This window comes from Aulostomus chinensis, chromosome 10, assembly GCF_037954235.1.
Source record: "Aulostomus chinensis isolate RoL2024-O1b breed Wild chromosome 10, RoL_Achi_v1.0, whole genome shotgun sequence".
Taxonomy (NCBI): Eukaryota; Metazoa; Chordata; class Actinopteri; order Syngnathiformes; family Aulostomidae; genus Aulostomus; species Aulostomus chinensis.
In genome coordinates this window covers 2,207,246-2,229,087 of record NC_141329.1, presented here as the reverse complement: position 1 = coordinate 2,229,087, position 21,842 = coordinate 2,207,246, and the positions used below count along the sequence as shown (strand labels likewise).

Here is a 21,842-nt window from a genome sequence, read left to right as displayed (position 1 = left end):
ACTACCAGAGAGAGCCCAGGACATTTGGAGGACAGGTACCCACCCTCTCAGCTGCTTGTTGAGCTTCCTGTCAAGAGTGATGGAAACATTCATTCAGAAACAAAGGAATGCCTCTTCTTTCCAGAATATTCTACGAGTACTTTCATTTTTAGACTTTATAAGGACACAATATTAATAGGAAAATGTGTTACTCTTCCTTGTGTCTCTATACATTTTTTCAAGTGACATTTCAGTTTTTATAAAATTCTTACTTGCCTTTATTGTGAAGAGGTGTCGCTTTTGAATGACGTCTACCGGGATCGTCATGGCTGTCTCGCCGCACTTTCGACAGACTTTACTGCGTATTTGTTAAATAAATCGTTCGGAATATTGTGGACATGCGGCTTCGTCCCAGGAGCCGTAGATAACCTCACCAGTCTTTGTCGGCGTTGACCGTAACTCTCCTGAACACGCATTTATTGCCAATATATTTTTCACGAAAGTACGAGATGCAACAGTCAGTTGGACTTGCTACTAGCAGTAAGCTAACATGTGAGTTAGTGGAGTGATAGTCACTCAATTTTGTGTCACCTGACAGTTTTAAACCCTTCAGGAGAGAGAGTTTTACAGCACATTGCAGCTGTTCCACCTCCCGTGGGTTGCTCGTATTTGTCCGTGTTTTTGCAGTTACTCTCGGTACGAAGCTGATACTTTAGCATGTCCTCTGTTAGCGCAATTCTCGGTGGACACTGCTAACAAGACAAACTCCAGATTTAAAATGTCTGCGTGCAGAAGGTTGCTGTATTACGTAAAGCAACAAGGGTTGTGGTCGCATTTTGGGAGAAATGTCACTACATGGTCGCCCGTTGGCGCCGCCTTCAACGCCAAACCGTACAAGAGACCGGAGCTGTTTGAGAAAAACGTGGTGTGTATTTGTTTTAAATGTCTTCTATCTTATCAATTCCTAATAATGGACTGTGTATCAAGTTATGGTTGTCATTCCAGGTAGGTTTTCCCTCTGATGACAGACAAATGGTGTCACTTTGGGGACAAAAAACGAGTCCACTTAACTTAAATCTTCTACAATGTAGGCTGGGCGCGGGGTGCTGGATTAAAGTAAAATGAATTACAGGCTTCATTCCGTCATGAACGACCTGGAACTGTCATTTTAATTCAAAATATTATCTTCTAGAACTGAACACGTTTGGAAAAATAAAGCCAGAAAATGTAAGAAAAGGACTTTTATTTTTTTCTTTAAATTTGGTTCATGAATAATTGCATATTTAGTATTTTTGGATTTGGTTAAGACTGACTGAGGAAACTCTTTCAGGGAATTCTGATTTTCATCAATCATGTTGTAACCATGACGCGCTGAACACCTTCTGAAGTGATGAAACGAGCCTGCTTGGGTTGCAGGGCTTGTTTGGCGTGCCGGAGCTGAGCTGTCCTGCAGGGTTCCAGGTTGCCTCTAAAACGGCTCTGAAGGACACGGAGGTCCTGGTGGAGAAAGCCTGCTCCTGTCCTCCGGGGGTGGAGACGGTCACAGCTTTTGACCAGCTCTCAGACGGTCTGTGTAAAGTTGCTGATCTGGTGAGTCCACCAGAAAGCAGTATTCACGTAGTAACTTGATAGTCGGACAAGGAAGCTCTGTCTCTCAGCTGTAACAGGTCGTGAGAACGTGATGAAACCCATTTCCGAAAACCACATTACGAATGTTTGGGCTGTGTAATACTCCGTAAACGCAGCTGATTTACTGTAATCTATCTCCTGAGTCATTGTCCTGTTTCCAGGCAGATTTTGTGAAAGTGGCACATCCAGATCCAGCATTCCGGGAGGCTGCAGAGAAAACCTGCATCGAGATCGGCACCGTCGTTGAGAAGTACGTGTCTGTTAGTGCGGATGTCATCGATGCATGTTTATTTAGTGTGTCGTCATCAGTGACCTCGTAGCCACATTGTTGCTGAGGCTGGCTGAATCTTCCAGGCTGAACACTAACGTTGAACTCTGCAAGAGCCTGAAGAATTTGCTGGACAGCCCGGAAGTAGTGGCTCAGCTGGACCCTGATTCCAGGTACGTTTACCCTGCTCTTCATTCACATTCCTCTTTAGGCTGAGGCTCGCTTGCAGTCAGGCGTTTGCTTGCACTGACAGGAAAGTGAGTGTCTCAGTGCTGGCGGTGTCCTCTTAACCTCCTCCACTGTGGCTGTCACATCACCCTCATCATTTTCACTCCCACTATTCTGTGAGCGCGGCTTCGCTCAGATTTACCCTTTAGGTTCCTCCCCGTTTGTCGGGGTTGAGATGGTGGTTTAGATGATAATATCAGTACGTACAGGCTTCATACATTCATCACAAACCTTGAGAAGTTATGGAATTAAAAAAATAACTATTTTCAGGCTTGGCCGGAAAGTTTTGGAAAGGTTCTGAAAATTTTCTTGACAAATACCTGCATTTAGATGCGTGTGTTCAGTTAAGACCAATTGAGAAAAATCTCCGTTAATGTTAATTTAACTGATTTGGGTTTGTGTTGTGCTAAACTACGGAGCTTACCTTTAATTTCAGTTTAATGAATGCTGGTAATTTGATTTCTCTTTATTTTTATTTTATGTATAAGAAATGTTTCAGTGAATATTTGGTCCTGAAATGTTTCCCCGCTAATGTGGAAAAGTCCTGGAACTGTTTTGGTAAAACTTTGTCTGAACCCTGTATTTATTTTTGTGTGACCAGTAGTTGTGAGTTTAAATGTTAACGTAGTGTCTCTCTAGGAGAGTGGCGGAGTTGTTCATGTTTGACTTTGAAATCAGCGGGATTCATCTGGACGCCAGACTGGTGAGACGGTTGTTGCTGTGTCTCCCTTCGCTGCAGACTCTGAATTATCAGCATCAACAGACAACACATGGATACGTGTGTGATTTTCTCTGCAGAGGAAAGAAGCCGTCGCTCTGCATGTGAAGCTCCTGGATCTGAGCAATGAGTTTCTGGTGGGATCTCACTTGGGAAACAAAATCGCGAGGTCTGCCATTCCTGAACATCTGCATCTACATTTTGCAAAGGAAGGAAGCTTCATCCAGGTTGGAGGGTTACACGCAGACTCTCCGGATGATCTGGTAATTAGTGTGTGTGCACCACTGAAGCATTTCTGCTGTTGCCCAACAGGTGGCGCCTTTGCCTCATAACCACTCATAGAACCTGCAGGTTGGAATCCACCAGGAGGCTTTCCTCTCAACGTCATCGATGAAATTCTCTCCATAATGTTGGAAATGCAGCTGAGAGGATTCTAATGGGAAGGTTCAGGGATGGGAATACCAGCACCAACGTGTCCTCACCAGATTTGCCGTTCCATTGGACTTAAAAGTAGAGTTGTGTCAAAGTTCTCACACTTCAGAATGATAACGCATCAGTTAATGCTTAGTGATCTGTTACAGTTGACTAATGTGTCTACTAATCAGCCGATATTGATGTTGTTCTGTTACCTTTCCAGGTAAAACCCACTGTGTTACTTCAGGAGTGAATGTGTCTCTGCTCGGGCAGTCAGAGTGTTCATGAATGATGAACAAGGCTTCGGCACCCTTGTGTCACTAATTGTTATCTCACTGCTATGAGTTCACTCCTTTTGTCATGTTTCCTTGTAAAAGTCTGCCACTTTTATGTAAAAGAACAGACGACTTTCCATCCATGCGTGCCAACACACCAGCTTGACAGTGGCGGTAACTGGTGGCCCAAGTTACTGCCGACGGATGAGCTGAGATCCCACAGCTGCTCTCACAACCGAGGATCTGTTGATTTCAAGATGTTGACAGCCTTGTTGGTAAATGCCTCTCGCCTTGTAGGTGCGGGAAATAGCCTACAGGATTTACCTTCATCCCAACGCAGACCTGATGGAGTGTCTGGAGGAGCTGCTGACATGTCGATACAAACTGGCCACGCTGGTGGGATATGAATCGTACGGACACAGAGCCCTGAAAGGAACGATGGCCAAAACACCAGGTGAGTTATGGTCAAAGATACAGGAGGAGACAGCGTAGGTTTTGGGCATTTAACCGGTATTCCAAATTTCCAAGAGTAAGAAACTAATATTAATTTAATTAAATTGAGTTGATTACCCAGAGTTAGTATAACAGGAATTACAGGCTCGCGTGGCTAAATAGTAGAGGTCAAATATCAAGAACTGTTTGTAGGCATCCAGAAATAAAACCCATCATCTCACACTTTCAGACCCCCTGAAGTTAGGACCTGAGTTTAAAATGATCAGAATGTCCTTGGAGATCATGTGGGTAAAAAGTGTCTGTCACTGGGATTCATTTCCCTCTGGTAATTGTTTGTACAAGCAGACACAAACTCCAGATCCAGATTGTTTGATGTGCTGTAACTTTATTTTTGTTGCCTTTGCAGAGACGGTGATGAACTTCCTCCAGCTACTAACAGACAAGCTGTCAGACAGGTACAGTCGCCTCTGACAAGTCTTCAGGTCTGATTTTGACTTTAGAAGGACTTCTTGCACCCACGGAGCAAACAGTCAGTCAACAAAAGTATAAACATGCAATATTTAGGGACATAGAATGAAGTATCATGATGAGCTTTTCTACATTCACCCCCTATTTTTTTTATTTTATTTTTTTAAACCTCATCAACCTGCTCACTTCTCTGAGAATTTGGTGAAACTTGTATCTGTTTGGGTTTTGCATGATGGAGCAGACTGACGCTCCCACTGTGCGGCACTTAGTACAGCACTTTGGTTTATCACAGCCAATAATAAAAGTTCCCCCGGCTGCCGTGACGACAGAGTGCAGGGAAACTCAAAAACAACAGTTTTAAAATCCCTGAGGTCTCGTGTGTAGGCTGATCAAAGTTGCTCCTCCGACACGGAGGACTTTGTTCAAGTAGGACCCCTGGAAATGGAGAAAAACTGCCCCCCCCCCCCCCCCCCCCCCAAAAAAGGGCTCCATTTGACCCTACAGGACAAAGACTGTCATTCAGGCCGACAGTCTCTGAGCCACCGATGTGTTTTTGTGTCACAGAACAGCAAAAGACTTCAAGATGATGAGAAGCATGAAGAAAAAACTCAACCCTCGTAATTCTGTGAGTGACATTTTATCATCCTCATATTCAGGGATTGTACATAAACAGGATTTGTTGGTGCAGATGTTCTGTCTGATGTTGTTTTTTTGAGGGGATTTTTTTTTTTGATGACTTGTGTTGTCACGCAGGAGCTGATGCCGTGGGATCACCCCTTCCTCAGTGGTGTCCTGCGTGCTGAAAGGTGAGGTGTTCTCATATTTATCAGCCCTTACTTGAGAACCTGGCCTTGATCTGGATCTTTGTCATGGTTTTAGACTTTTGTGACTCCGTATTCCTGCAAGATCATATTGTGCCCTTAACAGGTGTTTTTTGTTTTGTTTTTTGTCGAGTCGTCCTTCCTTTCTTTCTTTCCTGATGAAAACTTTTATTTCATTCGACATTTTTATTGTTTTATTTTAATTTGACTGTGTAATCGTCGTTTTAAGAGATTTTGTTTAGGGTTTATGGTGTTGGTCGGCCTGGATGGGTTGAGGGGGGCTTGGAGGAGTGACAGGCCTTGGTTGTGTTTTGTTTTTGTGGTCGACCACAGGAGGAGCGGTTGCTGCTCTTGGTGACCCCTGCTGACTGGTAGGGTAGGTGTCTCCTGTTTGGAGTTGGAGCTTTTGGGTCCAGAATTTCCTCCAGTTCAAGAGCAGTTTGCTGCTGTAAAATCCCTTTGACCTCCATATTTTTCTGCATTAGGAGTTTGAAACATTGCCAGCACGGCGTCATTCTTGATCTTTGCTCTTGAATCGCCTGCATGTTTACTGGATCAGCACTCAAGACACAGAGTTTAATGTAGTTGTGTTTTTGATTCTCTCCTGAGTCCTCGACCAGATGGAAGACCTTTCTGCTCTGTTTTGGTCACACAGGTACAACATCGAGCCCAGCCTGTACAGTCCCTACTTCTCTCTGGGATCTTGTATGGAGGGCCTGAACAACCTCTTCTCTCGGCTCTACGGCGTCTCCCTCATGTCAGAACACCCCAGCGCCGGAGAGGTCTGGAGCAACGATGTCCGCAAACTGGTACAAACACTGTCATGTGTTGAGGAGGTGCTCGTGCCTCACGCTGTTACATTTACATTTTCTCCTGACCGTTATCTGTGTGCAGCAGATCAGTCAAAGTTTTACAGAATAACTTTGTGTATTTTGTCGGCGTGTTTTCAGGCTGTGGTGCATGAAACGGAGGGATTACTAGGATACATTTACTGTGACTTTTTCCAGAGGCCAGACAAACCTCATCAGGTGTGCAGACACATCATGTTTCTTTTTCTTCCCGTTTTAGAGACGTGAAGGCTTCTGCCATTGATCATTGTATTGTCATATGATACTCAGTGTTTGAGACTTGATAAGAAAGGGCACGGCTGCCGTTCGTAGCATTCACTTGTGATGTCACTGGCCTCACCGCCTCCTCTCTCTCCCTCAGGACTGCCACTTCACCATCCGCGGCGGCCGCTGGTGCCAGAAAACGGATCAGTATCAGCTCCCTGTTGTGGTGCTGATGCTGAGCCTGCCCCACCCAACCAGAAGTGCCCCCACGCTGCTCAGTCCAGGGATGATGGAGAACCTCTTCCATGAGATGGGTCACGCCATGCATTCCATGCTGGGACGCACTCGCTACCAGCACGTTACAGGTGACGTGTCCATCAGCACGAGCAGTGCACAGTTAGTCTCACAGAACCGCCTGAGAAGATGAGCACAGAAACTGTCGTGCGAGAGATTCAGCATCTCCAGTTTGAATTTAAATACGAATGCAGGTTACGATCTCTGGTCATCTGTCACCTGATGTCTCTCTTTAAGGAACCAGGTGTGCGACTGACTTTGCTGAAGTTCCCTCCATCCTCATGGAATACTTTGCCTCCGACTATCGAGTCATCAGCCAGTTCGCACGCCATTACGAAACAGGACAGGTACTATAAACAAAGACCAACATCCAGACAGATTGGTACTAAAAACACATGTCAGATGTTGTCTTGCCTCACAGATAAGAACATTGGTCTGGTTTTATTTCCAGCCTCTCCCTGAGAGTATGGTGGCTCGCCTGTGTGAGTCCAAGAAGGTGTGCGGAGCTGCAGACATCCAGCTGCAGGTATCTCAACACAGAACTTGCTCCTACATGTGGAAGTATACATTGTTTTCACAAAAAACACAACCGCAGAATGCTTTTCAGACTCAGCTGGCCGCCAGCTAGTGATCATCTTATCAGCAGGAACATCCGTTATCTCTGGTTTCAAGATGCCACAATGTTGTGACAGAAAACTCGAGAACCAAGATTTTAATGATGATAATGATATTGTGGGTAAACTACCACTCCCTCATCCACGAGTCCTCAGTAGACAATCTAAAGTTTACTCAAACCTGAGCAGCAAATCTAAATTTCCAGCAGCAATCATCATTATATCGTCCCATCACTGACGGCTGCTGCCGCCATCTTCAAAGTCGGACTAATTGTATCGTGGGGTTGTCAGCAGCAGTTAGTGTACGTGCCGCGTGTGCACTGCTACTCCACCACTGCACTGTAGTACACCAACATGTCTAGACAGTCTTTCTCCCTTTCCAGTGTGAAGCACGTATGCACGGGACTGATATAGTTGTTGTTTTTATTGTTCCTGGGCAGATCTTCTATGCTGTCCTGGACCAGATCTACCACGGAAAACCCCAGAACCGCTCCACCACCGACATCCTGAAGGACATGCAGCAGAAATTCTACGGCTTGCCTTATACGCCCAACACGGTACATCTCCAGCTGCTGTTTACCTCCGATTAGACAGTTTTGGAATTTTCTATCTGTAGATGGATGACGGCCTTCAAAGTTAAGGGAAGCCGTTATGCGTAATTGCATGAAAACTGTTGTGCAGCACAAAACCCTTCCGCCTGTAGCTCCCCCAATTCACTCTTTGATTCCTTGCTGTCTCTCTCCTTTTATATCTTTTACTAGCCACAGATTTTTAGGGATTAAAGCCGTTTTTTTGAAGCCCTGCAAAAAGCAGAGTTATACTTTGAATGAGCGCTCCCTGGGGAAAATATTTTAAACTCTTCCTCCTGGTCTTTTAATAAAAAAAGCTCACTCTTCCCCCATTTTTGCAGCTGTAGGCAATGGGATGAGTCCAGAAGGGAGAGGGGAATCAAAAACACAGTCATAATTTACACAGGAATGGCCTTCGTCGAGCATTTACTTTGGGCTATAATTACATGGGGTTCCATCAGGAATAGAGATTACAGAACCGCTGTATCTTCGCCCAAATTTGAGTGTCCCTGCCAGCGTTTCTCCTCCCACTCTTCTGCCTGTGCCTCGCTTTGTTGCTCCCTCTCCTGATACTGTGGTTTATGTTCTACAGTTTCCCAATGTCCCAGGCTTTTCTCTTCAACTCCTCAAAGTGCGCTGAAAGCTCTAACAGACACCTCCCGTCCGTGTGCACAACCGACCGCAGCAGGATCATTTTCCCTATTTGAACTCCTCAGAAACTGAGGATGATTGCGGTTTCCGTTTTTCAAGGATTAGATCATCATTGGCTCAAAGAAAGTGAAAACAGATTTGTTTGGATCCTTCAGTGACAGATTCTACTTAAACTCTGAATCTTTCCCTGTCTGTCCTCATGAAAACGGCGTGCAGGAAAAGTTTCCACGGTAAAGTGAAGGCTTGAGTGGCTAATAGGTTATGGAGAGCCACAGATTATAAACATTAGGGTGATGCTGACATGTGTATAGTTTACAGAGTTGGTCTATCAGTTCCTGCTGTGTGAGAAGAGAGAGGATCAGCTGTGAGTAACACAGACCACATGGTCACCCTTGAGCTGAAGATAATATTTGGGAAGACACGGCAGGGAGCAAGATGTTCCTCTGGCTGTGTTGATGTATACTTTCAATCTGCGTTTCTTTGCTTGAATGCTGTCGGAACAAATATTCGGTCCTCTTTTTTTATGTGTAGCGACTATGATTGACGCACAAGCATATTTAATCTATAACCCCCCCCCGTAAAATGAACCACAAGTCGAGCTTGGAAGGAGAAAAATTGTGCCGTGTAGAAGAGCAACTGAGTAACTGCCTCTGCTGGCTTTGTCACCTTTTGTGTGCCCAGATCAGAAGGATTTAGGGCCGACGTGACCCTGCTGCTCTCTCTCACACACGTCAACATTAATCATCTGATGTTGAGGCACGACAACTGGAAGCAGTCTGAAAATCATTCTTGTGGTGTGTTGTGATGAGTATTTAAGCTTCGCACAGCATTCCCGGCAGTTTTTCAACAGCTGCTGCAGCCTAATTTTCTCTTTAAAACAAAAAAAAACAAAACAAAAAACAGAATTCTTTAAAAGTCGCATAAACGAAACAATGAAATCAGAGTTTTTGACAGCTGGCTCCCAGGGGCTTAAAAACCTTTTAGTTCAACTCATACACATTTCATATTTACTCTCTTTTTAGCATGTGTTCCTTTCATCTGATCTAAACTCCAAACCGCTAAAACAGTCTGCATCGCTGCTGCAGTCAGCTGACAAAGCACACGGCGTTAGCTTCAGTCTGCCAGTGGTTTTCTGAGCCATAACCCCTCTCAGAAGACTTATTTTTCCTCTTGTTAAAGTCACTAGGGCCCAGAAGAGTCTTGTCAAATCGACACTTTGGAGCTTAAGCCTCTTTAAGACCACTGGATCACTCGAAACAAAACCAGACGCCCACCATGAAGTAGCCTCCGTTTCAGTCTGTTAACCATTTTCATGACAGCTAGATGCACTAAATGGGAAACACGTAAGGAGTGATCATAAAATGTGATTTAAAAGACCTTTTTTCCAAAGTGTTTTGAGCAGGTTTTCTTTTAATGGTGCTGTTTTCAGATTTATTGACTTTGCATGATCTTAATTTAGTTTTTGTTTCGGTACAAGGACCGAAAAGAGCTTCAGTAGCGAAGTAGACGTGCTCCTATATCGATTTTTGTGTTGCAGTGACTTTCTGAGTGAACTAAAACCTCCTGTGAAATTAGAGCCATGTCTGCTCTCAACTTCTTTTTTTGTTGTTCAGCAGCAGGATGGCACAGCAACTGCGAGGTTGATTTTCACTAAACATGCAGGAGGGTGTAGAATGAAACGAGCCGAGGAAGAATCCATTAAATTTTGGGTGTATTAGTCATGTCCTCCTCCCCGTGGCTCGACCACATGCAGAAATAAACCTTATGAATGCGGTCGTGGGTTACTGCGAAGCCTGAGTTTCCATTTATCGATGTTGCCATGGCCAGGCTGCCTGTTTTGACATTTTGTCATTTACCACTAAACTGTAGTAACTGGACTCCACGTGGGCAGATCTTTTCCAAACTTCAGGGTTTTGTTTTTTTGTTGTTTTTTTTTGGAGAGTCCCACTCTGAAGATGTCTACCAGCTCAGTTAAGCTGGAGTCATAGCAGTCCTCGGTGCAACGTTGGTCTCCTCCTTCATGAAGAGGTTAAATATGATCATGTTTCACTTCCCCCTCGCTGGGCAGAGCAGCCGCACCAGTCGATGTGCACGAGGGCCGGTCGCTGCTTTAATTAGGGCCCCGGCCTGCACTTCCACTGGGGCCGAAACTTTGCCTTGGTGGATGTTGGCGCTCTCTGAGTGCTTTCTAGTTGTACATTGGATCTTATTACAAGACGGAGCTGTTAGTTACAGTCATGAAGCTGACTTTGACATTCCCTTCATCTCCGGGAAGCATTTTACAGTCTTAATTTATGAGTTTGTTATTCTTAACTGAGTTGCTCCACTCTTGTGGCTGTCAGCGGTGGTGTTCTCAGCGAGAAAGGCAAAAGAGGTGATAAATCCCTCGATAGCTGGTGAAAATACTGGAGCGTTTAGCAGCAAATTCAAGTGTGTGCTGACGTTGCTGAGCAGTGGCGGCGGTGGTGTCAACAGTTCCTGGAGGGGAGCGTGAAGGTGCTTCAGTCCCGACGGTGACACGTTCACACAGTACATGTCCTGTGAGTAAAGTCTGTTAATCCAGACAATAATTCAACTTGGAGTGGGACTATAAATCATTAACACTTTTGAGATTAAAGTTTTTCTGGGAGTGGGGGGGGTGGCGGCATGAGCCGGCTGCTGTCTGTTATAGTTTTGTTAACTACGGCAGCTGCTGCTTTTGCTAACTGGCTGAATGTTTGAGTGTTTGCCAGATGAATTCCCCCAGAGTCCCCATTTACAGAGATCATAAAAGAGCTCGTCTTTATAGATATGGAGAGGGGCCCCCTCAGGCAACCGCAGCCAGAAAAGACCAGAGATGGGGGCTTTCTACCATTTAGGAATTTCCGTGTTTTGTCCTCAACAGGAGGAGCTGACAGGTTGTGAATTTATGTTTTGTTAAAGCGGTTTGTTTGATATGTAATGACATCAAAGCAGGGAGTGGTTCTACGCTCTCTCACGGCCGCCGCGTTAGCAGTGCAGCTCTTTGTTCTGTCACCTTCAGTGCGGAGATGAAGCTGTTGTTGCTCAGTCGTCCTCGAGTGGCAACCGAAGCCGCAGAACAACTTCTCTAAACAAAGTTTTACAAGATGAAACAATTGAAACATTAAAACTTTTAAAGCTGAGATTTTCCTGTGTCAGCAAACACACACACACACACACACACACACATTTCATCTGAGCACACTGGTGTTTTTAATGTGATTTCACTAAATTCAGAGTCTGATTTGTGCTGTCATGGAAACACAGAGAGTGGCTCTGTCCCATCTTCACGCTGCCTCGTCTTCTCACTCGGGTCAAACTGCTAATGTCCTGGATTCTGATCTGATTGCCTCTGCAGGCGTGGCAGCTGAGGTTCAGCCATCTGATTGGCTATGGGGCCAAATACTACTCCTACCTCATGTCCAGGGCTGTGGCCTCCATGGTGTGGAAGCAGTGCTTCGTTCAGGATCCTTTAAACAGGTGAGGAAACTCAAGCCAATAAACAAGGAACTCAAGGCAGACAAGTGACTTCGCTGCTAGTTACCTGGAATTACCAGTTTTAATTTTGTAGATTAATTAGATAAATTGTTCATTTTGAATTATGGAAACACACTTTAGCAGGTTATGTTTCCACACGTGTCAGCTAGCAGGATTATTCAAATACTGGTGAACAGCAGAGCTTGGATCAAGGACCATTACGTCTTCTTTTTGAGCGTTTTTTGCTTTCATCCATCGTGGTGAAGTTCTCCATGTGCCCCTGCAGTGGTGAGAGATTTATACAAACGATTAAAAAGTGGAGCAGAAACCTGCTCTGTGTTTGGAGCGATCAGCCAAACGCTTGCTGACAGGACGCCTTCCCTGGATACTGTTAAAGTGTCTGACATTGAACATGACATTAATATGAAACTCACGCCGGCTTGGCAGGTGTCTGCTGTAACTCACCAAGCATTCACAGTACCAGACACACACACACCCCCCCCCCCCTCCAAACGTTGGCCCCTGGACAAAAGCATTGTTTAGGAAAACAAAGCCTCTGCCGTGTCGTCGTCCTCCGGAGCCCTGCAGTGATTTCCCTCGCCTCTCTAATCCTCTTTTCATTCAGTGTCTCTGCCGCTTCCTCTCCTCTCTGTCCCAATGAGATTGTTTGAGTTCCACCTGCACTTGTCAGACTCTCACCTGTCTGCTGTGGACAGAAGGCTTAGCAGACCAGGCCCAGTGGTTGACAAGGAGCTGACAGGAGACAGCGCAGGTGTCTGTAACCTGATCTCCGTCTTTCTGTCAGGGACATGGGTGAACGTTATCGCAGAGAGATGCTGGCCCACGGAGGAGCCAAGGAGCCCATGCTGATGGTGGAAGGTACCTCCCTTTTTTTTTTTTCTTGGATATTGAAAGAACATGCAGGTGTGCTGCTGACATCAAACACTCATCACATGACCAAATTCCCATAAAGCATGAAAACACTAAAGGACCATAGTTAAACAATAGACCACAAATTAATCTATTCAACTACAGTCCTAGTTAATGTAATTATCGCCTCCACCAGTCACATTGTAGTTTACGTCCTCTGGCCCAGAGTCAGGATTTAGACTTTGAAGGCATTTAACACTAGACGTCGCCATGAATGACAGCGTTATTCTCATCCCCCAGAACTACAAAAAAAAGAATTTTAATGGAATAAATTCTGTCGTACGCAGTGGAAGGGGCTGACGGAACCACTTACTGTCAGGGTGAACAGTGGCCACAACAACCAGCGGAGGATTTTTACGCCAAACAAGTGCAGACTTATCACTACCTACATTAACACAGCAGAAAGTGACTACTAGGTCAAAGGTAAACATGATATTTCTAGCAGTAGACAATATGGAGCTCACTATCAAGGTGCTGCTGCTGTCAGGGGCTGCAAGACGCTAACAAATCACCAGAGAAGTGTTTCCAAGTTCTCCCGTAAGAGAAAACGATTTTATTTGCAGAACACGTCAGAATATTTGAGTTACGTCAGTCAGGTAACGAACCTTCTGGCCTCAGTCGTCCCTCCGGAGTCTGCGGACCTGATGTCTCACGATGTCCCCCCGGGGTTGACTTAATGGATTTTGAAACAACATATTTTGGAAGGTTTAGATTCTCCAGAGTTCATTTCCAAATTTTTCTCCCTTCAGAAAGGAATTAAGGTGTCAGTTCATTAGTTTCCAGAACAGACACTTTAAGAGTCTGGGTATAATTAGTGTAATGCTTTCAAATTTGTTTCGACATGCGGGACAGCCTGACGAGCCAGCTGGATCCTCAGTGTTTTCAATAGTCATCACTCACACGGAGATGAAAACAAATGGTCTATAAAAACACCCAAATTCTTGGTCACAGTTCATGGTTGTGGAATGAATTGGATAATGGGAATATTCTTTTCTGTACCGTAACCTGAACGGTTACTTTAATGTGGGCTATGACAATTTTCAAATCCCAGGAAGGCACAGTTATTGTTTAAAGGCTAACTTTGTGACAAAATACCTTTTTTTTTAGAATTAAATATAGATTGAATATGCAAAGATACCCTTCCTCCACACGTACTTCTGTTCCGCGTAAGCAAACAAATTTAGATGGAGTCTAAAAAGTGAAAGCAGCATGTCGCCTCAGTAGAGTTTGGTGGAAATTGGTATGTTTATCAGATGAGATGACAAAGATTCTTGCTCTCTATAAAAGTCCTTTAATCCCACCTGTTGGAGGTTTATTGAAGATCACCTGAGGGGGACGTGAGCTTGAACTTGTCATCAGACAGAAACAGCTGCGGGTCCTCGTGGTTTCAGACGTGTGCAGCTGCTGCGGGCGTGGTCTGGCCTCTTCTCGCTCTGTGCTGAGCTGGAGCCTCAATAATGGCATGTATTTACCAGTTGAACACGCCTCCCCAGGTTTCTTATCTTTGTTTACAGGAGCTTTGTTGACCCAGAAACACCGTCGGTCCTAATAATGAGTCAGCACGTCTGAGGCAACCACACACACACATTCAGTTCAGTGATTCCTCCTCCTGATTATGGCTGAATGATGAAGTGGCTCATGTGTAACGCCGTAATTCAGAAGGGTGGGAAAACTGAATTGAGTTTGGGGTTTGAACACAGACTTTGTGGAGCTGAAAAGTGTTTCCTTTTGCCGTTATGCATTCAATCATGTCTGACCAACGAGATGTTCGTTGTGAAACCTTTGTGGAAATCATCAAGAGCCTCCCAGCCCTGGTTTTATAATAGCGAAATTGTAGTTAATGATCTTTTATCAGAAAAGGACTTGGTGTTGTCCTCTGGTCTCCTCTCCCCTTCATCGTCCCATCAGTCCCTGTGGCATGTCTGGACAGGACAACAGCAGCCAGCCTGAGAGGAGCTGTGATATCAGGTGACATTTGGGAGTGTACTGTAAATCTCCCCCTCAGGGTCACCTCCTCCCTCCTGCATCAGATGGTCCCTCTCACAGATCCAGCCGGGCCGAGCTTCTGAAATTACAGCCACCTACGGATCTGATCCTTGGAATTATGGGCCTTGATATCAGGGTCACATGAAGCGTCATAGACTGTAAAAGTTGCTGCAATTGGAATAAAATTGGGCTAAAATAATTAGACCTCTAAAACAAGATAAACAGAATCTAAATATCAGTGGCAGCCCAAGGCCGTGGAGCTCTGAGGGTCCTGGTGTCTGAACCAGGATAATTCTCAGCGTTGGGACTTAATTCTCAACATGTAAATTAACAAATGTCCCCTTTGTCCCCCTCACATCTGGCCCTGATAGTCTGACGTGGTTTGGTGTCTGGAGAAGTGCTCAGGCTGAAGTAGAATGAGAATCATTCAGCCGCCTCACTATTTTGATGGATTCACATGTCCGCATAATTTACCTGAAGATTATGAAAGCCACAAATGTGCATGTGCTGAAATATTTAGCTTTTCACCATTGTTCACTTTTGAGTTGAAAAGTTCAACTTGCAACCGTCTTAAATTCCTACCCGGGAATGGAAAAGTACGTTTTTGAGGCGAATAAAAAGGGCTTTTTTATGTTGAGGTCAGAAGAGAGCAAGAGACCAGAGGAAGGACACAGAATCCAGATCCTCATAACCCTTTCAAACAAAGCTCCTTGTTAATGGAGGTGTGTGGCGTTTCCCCGCTGTCCCCTTCAGCGCGGTGGTAGAGGGGCACCCAGGGAACCAGAGCACACCCTGCTAGCTAATCAGGGAGTCATGCACATAAAGAGTCTGGTCTCTGTCTGCTACTGGCTGTTTTTCCAGAAACATAACAGTGAAATATAAACCTGGGCATTAAATCCAGTACAGCAGCAGTACTGGGACACGGGAAGGGAAGAAGTGAGAGTGAAAAGTGGGAGAGAGGGACTGAGATAGTGAAAGGTGATCGACTGGCTGAGCTGAGCCTGGGCTGCCTCCACAGAGAAGGCTTTCATGGCCCAACTGTTCCCATAGCCCCAACCACTGAGCACAGAAAAAGGATCTACTTGGGTTCGGTAGCCGTGTCCCTGCTCATTCTTTTATGCAGAAGCAGCTTGACTGAGTAGTTGATAGCTTAGTGAAAACCTCCAGAGCATGGAGGTCTTTAGAGTCCCGCATCCCATCTGTGACTCTGAGATACAGCTCTGTGTGGGGGGGGCAGCTTGACATGATGCTGTTAAACACATAATTCACCGCCCTCCATTCTGAGCAGACAGGGTTTGTGATGGAAATGATCTTTTAAAATGACCTGCACAGCGTTTGGATTTACTCAAGGCCATTTGATGAGCCGGCCGCTTTGGAGAAGAGAGCGATGGAAGTCCTGTTAACTCAATCAATCCATTCCAATAAATCTTTATTGTCCCAGGAGGGCGACTCTGGTGCAGCAGAGCAAACACAAAAATGATGAAAGAAAACCTGCTGGAATGTACGACAACAACAATGGAACAGTGGCCGACTGACACTGACTGAAGTTTGCTAGTGGCAGCACTTGGGGATGAAAGACACTGGAGTTTGAGAACCTGGGGACCGTCAACCCGGTGCTGGTGGGAGGGCTCGGCCTGGCTGACCCACTGCCTCTCTGACAGATGGGACAGGCAGGATGTGATGTGTTGTTGTTTGAGGACTTTGGCACTGTGGTTTGTTAGAGAATTTAGTCCACTTCAGCCCCTCTGAGGCTGGAGGTCAGTGCCCTTAGAGCAGGTCAGTCAGAGAAGTTCAAAACTTTTGCGCCGGTGTCTGGCTTCATGGAACAAATGTTGACCCCCCCTTAAGACTTCTCACCTATGCAGCTACCAAGGTTACTCATATTTGAGTCCACATTTATTTTATGGACATTTGATGTGAAAAGAAAGTGTTTGTAGTGCCAACAACGTTGCGGTTTTTCCTTTTTATTTGAAGTCAGTAGAGACCCGCCCAGCACCATGTTTGTCATCACCTGTGTCTCGGTTGCTTTCTGGTTCTTCAAAGGTGTAATTACAGAGTCAGCGAGCCCGTGGTTTGCCTGCAGCTTTGACAGAGGTAACTGCTTCTCACACCTTGACATGTTACGAATGGTTAGGAGCACAGCCAGACACCTACAGATGGGCCACGATGAGTTTGAAGATAACTTCTAGACAGAAGCACCGAAACCAGAGCTCAGGTCACTGTAGCTGCAGTTTGTTTGCATTTAAAATGTAGAAACGTGACATTCTGCCCCTCTCCAAGCAGCTCGTGGGTGTTTGGGGCTTGTAAAAGCTTCCAATTAAATTACAAAAGAAGAGGAGCAGAGCCAAGCCCAGATGATCAATAACTCTCATCGAGAGCCAGTTTCTGCTCGGCACTCTGATCACTTCAAGACAGTTTCCAACTGTGCTGATTCGTGCTGGAGCAGCAGAACACAGGTCAGAGTAAAAGTGCTTGCTAAGAATTCTTCACAAGAGCCCGCTAGCAGTTTCTGGGCTTTTTAGACAATGCGCTGCTGTGGGGTAATCACAATATCTTCATTCTGAATGTGCACACGTGAAATTGTAATTGATAAATGATTAAACTCTGATCATGTACGTTCCTTTAGGGGCTCATAACAGAGAGGTTCCTTTTTCCGTGATGGCAGAACTCTGCAGGCATTAACAGGCATCTGCTGCACTCCAGCTGCAGTTGCAGGCGGCGCTGCAGTTTTCAAACATTTCAGGAGGATTTTTGTCCCCGGAGTGATCGCTATCAAGGGCCCAGAGCTGTTAGCCAGCCACATAGGTCTTCATTCCACGGATAGCCATCTCCCACCACCCTCCTAAGTAAATAAACACGCCATCCTGTGCGTACTGTGTGTGTGCATTTGCTCATCAGAGGTAAAACACTGTTGACTGGAAAGACTGCATTTTCATTTGTGGTTTGTTTGTGGGCGACACTCGTGCACGCACTAACTGTTTTTATTGTTCATTTTTATTCAGGTTTTGTGGTTTTAAGAACGGGGCTGGTAATTCTAGTGCCAGGAGTCTCAGTGTCTCAACAAGGGCCGTCTGTTGTGAGAGAAAATGACTATGACAGACGACGAGGCTGTTGTAGTCGGAGCTCCTGTGATTTTTCACGTTCCCACACCAGCTTGGAAAGTTTGGGCTGGGAGAGAGAATGAGTAAGACCCTTGCTTTCCTCTACAAGTACTCCTGAAGTACTCTTGAGCAAAGTACTCAGCTGCCAATTGCTTCAGTGTGTGGCTACGTAGCAAGTTTTTGAGAAAGTTGAACTGTTAGTTTGAGTCTGTCAGTCGTCTCGTGTCTCCCAACACCTGCTGTTTCACCCAAACTGGCTCAGCCACATCGGTTGGTGCTGGAATGGGAAGAAGTCTTGCTCCTCAATGGCCGTGTCAGTGCCAGTATGAATGGAAATGGAAACTCTTAAATACGAGATGACTCAAACGGCCAAGCCTCTGTCCTGAGGCTCTCCCAACAATGGACACAAAGCACAGCCTATGTTTGGTTTGGCTCTGGCTCGTCCTCCGTCTGCAGCCCACTCTTAACACCGTCGAGCACGCTGGCCGACTCGCACCCCAGTTGCCAAGTCGCTGCAGTTGAACTCCACAGTGCGTCTGTTGATCTGGGACTACTTTCCTCCAAGAATATTGTCCACGTTTGCAAAATGGAATGATGAGCGACACCACAGTGTTTACAGGGATTGAGATGCAGTTTTCAGTATTACGGCCACTAGAAATGTTATTCACAAGGCTGTGTGTGTGTGTGTGTGTGTGTGTGTGTGTGTGTATGTGTGTGTGTGTGTGTGTGTGTGTGTGTGTGTGTGTGTGTGTGTGTGTGTGTGTGATCTGCCACCATGTAACTACTGTACATGCTATTTGCTTCTAATGAGTCTATAAATCATATTTGGAGTGAGGTGAGGATGTCTCTGGTGGGTGCCGGTCCTGCAGCACGTCATCTACGGTTTCTGCTTGTACAGTTGTTGCAGCGTCACTCATTTCATGTTTGGGACTCAGAGTTGACGTGTGTGCTAGTCTGAGCGTCCGTCCAGCTCAGCTCGGCGCTGATTAGCGTGTTTAGTCTCCCTCAGCTTCACGTCGTCACAGAAGAGCAGCTTCTCACAACAGCCTTGTTGTGACTTTGAGGTTATAGGTGCATTCCTCCTCAAACTCCAGGCCCAGATAGACACCCTCCTCTCCCCTCAGCTGTCCTGGTTCTGCCAGTGAGATCCTGACTCGCCTCTCGTGATCACACCTCTGCTCTCAGGACTTCTGCTGTCTCCATTGTCCTCCTTGTCTCCCTCCCTCCCTCTCTCTGTCTCTCATGGCTCTGTCATGTAACCTTGTTGAAGGTCCAGAAGATATTAGATTGCTTTTTTTTTCTTTTCTGCATCTGCTTTGTAAGTCACTTGTATCATGTTTTCCTTTCAGAAGGAAGCTGAAACCAAACCTCGTTTTACAGTTAATGGTCTGCTGTCTGACTCTGATACATCTGATCACATGAAGCTGTGGTGTCCGGTTAAAGGTCGGCACACCGGCACTACAGACACGCTACACTCATCTGTTTCAATGCACATTTTGGCTTTTCACAAAAACCCTGCTTGTGACTGCTGGAGGTGAAGCTCCTCCCAGCCGCATTCATGAGTATCGCTGCTGGAGGAGTTCAGAGCTCCACTTTAAAGGAGCCGTCAGACGCAGAGCGGGAAAATCCACGAAGCTCTGGAACCCATCGCTCTCATGTGGCTGCCTTGTTCTCAGCCGTGCAGGGGCCTCACCGTGTCAGGGACCCCTGTGTGTTGGTATCATCTTGTAGCCGCGGGGAAGGGTGCGACCGCTGGGTAAGAGGAGATGATAATCCCGTCTCTGGTGCTCTCCGCTCACTGCAGGCCTTCTAGTGGCTGAGCCAGTCTCAGTATGACAGCCCCTGTGATATCAACTCCCGCGTGTGTGTGAGTGTGAGAGAGAGAGAGAAAAAAAGAGACACACTGTGCCGTGTTGGTGTGCATACACTCATTTCGCTGTGTGAAACTCTTTGTGTCTCCATTCAAGCGCGCCTGTGCAGACATGCTTTTGTGTGTGTGTGTGTGTGTGTGTGTGTGTGTGTGTGTGTGTTGGAGGTGACCCGTGGTGGTGGGGGGGGGGGTGCCTATTTACATTGGCAGGGACACGAAGGGAAATGAACTGACTTCAAAGGGGGCGTAGAGCTGAACTGTAAAGTGAGCAAAGGAAGCCATCCACGCATGACCTGACATACAGGCTCTCAAGACACACACACACACACACAAAGTCATTAAACAGATGACAACCAGAGTCGTGGAGCACTGTGGCATCCTGGTAGTGTGTGTGTGTGTGTGTGTGTTTGTGAGAGAGAGAGAGAGAGAGAGAGAGCTGCACATGCTCAGTATTCCTCCAACAGTCACTCTCATTCTTCTGAAGCATCAACCTGTGAGGATTGACAAAGTTTTTGTGAAGTTTTGTTGTTTGTTGTGTGAGTCTTACCTGTCAGTGAAAAATACACAAGATTAAACACTACTTTCAAATAAAAGCGTTTGTCGAGTTCATCGGGGAGGTTTCCTGCAGTGTGAAGGTTCTCAGTATCAGTTTCCTCCTGTTGGTGGCTCATCTGAACCGTCTCAGACAGATGTGTCTCGCAGCCTCACGCGGCTCCTGCTCTGTTGTTGTGTGTCAGGGATGCTGCAGAGGCGTCCCACCATCGAGGACTTTGTGGACGCGCTGGTGTCGGACCTGAATCCAAACTTTGAGACCTTCATCATGGACTCTGAGAGCTGAGAGACGATGTCTGACGGCAGCTGCAGCCTCATCCTCCTGAAGCGTTCGTATGATATCGAATTGATCTTTTTTATATTTGTGTCAAAGTCCCAGTGACTTATTTGACATGCTAGGCTGAACCTGCTGCTAACATGCTAAGAATAATGACATGTTGCTAATTTATGAAGACTTCTTTACCATTCATGGTATTTATGCCGATGTCGCGTTTTATGAAGAGTGTTTGTACGTACGTATGTGTCCCACTTGAAAATGAAATTCTATCAAATTCCTGTTTTTGTTTTTTCTTCATTAACAAACCAATCAAGTTCAGGTCACTCAGTATTGGCTGACTCCTGAACCCCCGCCCCCCCCCACCCACACACACACTGGAGGAACAATGTTTCTTCCTGTTCAAATCAGCGTGAGGAAGAATTCTTAATCTGCTCTTCCTGTCGTGCTTGTTTGTGCTTCAAATTAATAACTCCTCCATCTGTTTCGTCTGTGACCGGGGGGGGGGGTGTAACGGTCATGGAGGTCAGAGATGGGAAATTCTGGCACTTTCTGTTCTGATTTTTAAGACTGATCTCGATGACGGCGTCCTTATGTGTTGGCTGGATTAGGAAGCTGTCACCCGTGAATACAACAAACGCCATTTTCTGATTCTTGAGGCTCTTCTAACATTTGCATTTGCCCCTGAAGCCAGGAAATCCACAACACTAATGACTACTTATTTATACCAGATATCTTTGTGTTAATGTTCTGGCTACATCTTGCAGCCCTAAAAGACGGTTTCTGCAAGCAAACCAGAAGGAACGTTCAAAGTGTGGGGTTACAGGATGATGTCATCCTTTATGATGGATCATAAATACTGAAAGAGAACAATAAAGATTCACATCATCTTCAAATGTATTTTTCTACTATTGTTTAACGATTATGCCTCTTTGTTATTTGCCCAAATTTGGCCCCCAGGGAAAGTTGACAGTTGTATGATTTCATGTCTCTTTTAAATGAGCTCATTATTGAATGAATCCTGAGGGACGCATGGAACATCTGATTATCGATCTAAAGAAAAACGCCCGCGGGCAGAAGTCGTCTGGTTGGTTTCCTCCGACCAGTTTTCCAAAGCTCAGTTGAAAGGGTTTCTTATCTGTGGGAGGTGAACAACTGAACAAAGTTGCATAAAATAACCGATTCTCTCTTCAACTCTGTAGAAAAATAAGAACATGCA

At 45.7% G+C, this 21,842-nt stretch overlaps 1 protein-coding gene across 1 annotated transcript; it reads left to right on the top strand.

Moving 5' to 3' along the window:
• Positions 1-296: 296 nt before the first annotated feature.
• On the top strand, positions 297-21,601 carry LOC147254050 (mitochondrial intermediate peptidase-like). The gene is made up of 19 exons (XM_086215493.1): positions 297-904; positions 1,396-1,569; positions 1,770-1,858; positions 1,963-2,049; positions 2,744-2,807; positions 2,903-3,085; positions 3,809-3,965; positions 4,371-4,419; positions 4,997-5,057; positions 5,186-5,238; positions 5,909-6,062; positions 6,204-6,281; positions 6,463-6,670; positions 6,837-6,946; positions 7,051-7,125; positions 7,654-7,770; positions 11,792-11,913; positions 12,716-12,789; positions 20,535-21,601. The coding sequence occupies exons 1-19, from the start codon at positions 758-760 to the stop codon at positions 20,633-20,635; spliced, it is 2,103 nt and encodes a 700-aa protein (XP_086071619.1). The 5' UTR covers positions 297-757; the 3' UTR covers positions 20,636-21,601.
• The last annotated feature ends 241 nt before the right edge of the window (positions 21,602-21,842 follow it).

Coding starts and splice junctions, on each gene's coding strand:
- LOC147254050 (XM_086215493.1), top strand. CDS start 758: ATGTCTGCGTGCAGAAGGTTGCTGTATTACGTAAAGCAACAAGGGTTG. Junction 905..1,395: donor AGCTGTTTGAGAAAAACGTG/GTGTGTATTTGT, acceptor CTTGGGTTGCAG/GGCTTGTTTGGCGTGCCGGA. Junction 2,050..2,743: donor CAGCTGGACCCTGATTCCAG/GTACGTTTACCC, acceptor GTGTCTCTCTAG/GAGAGTGGCGGAGTTGTTCA.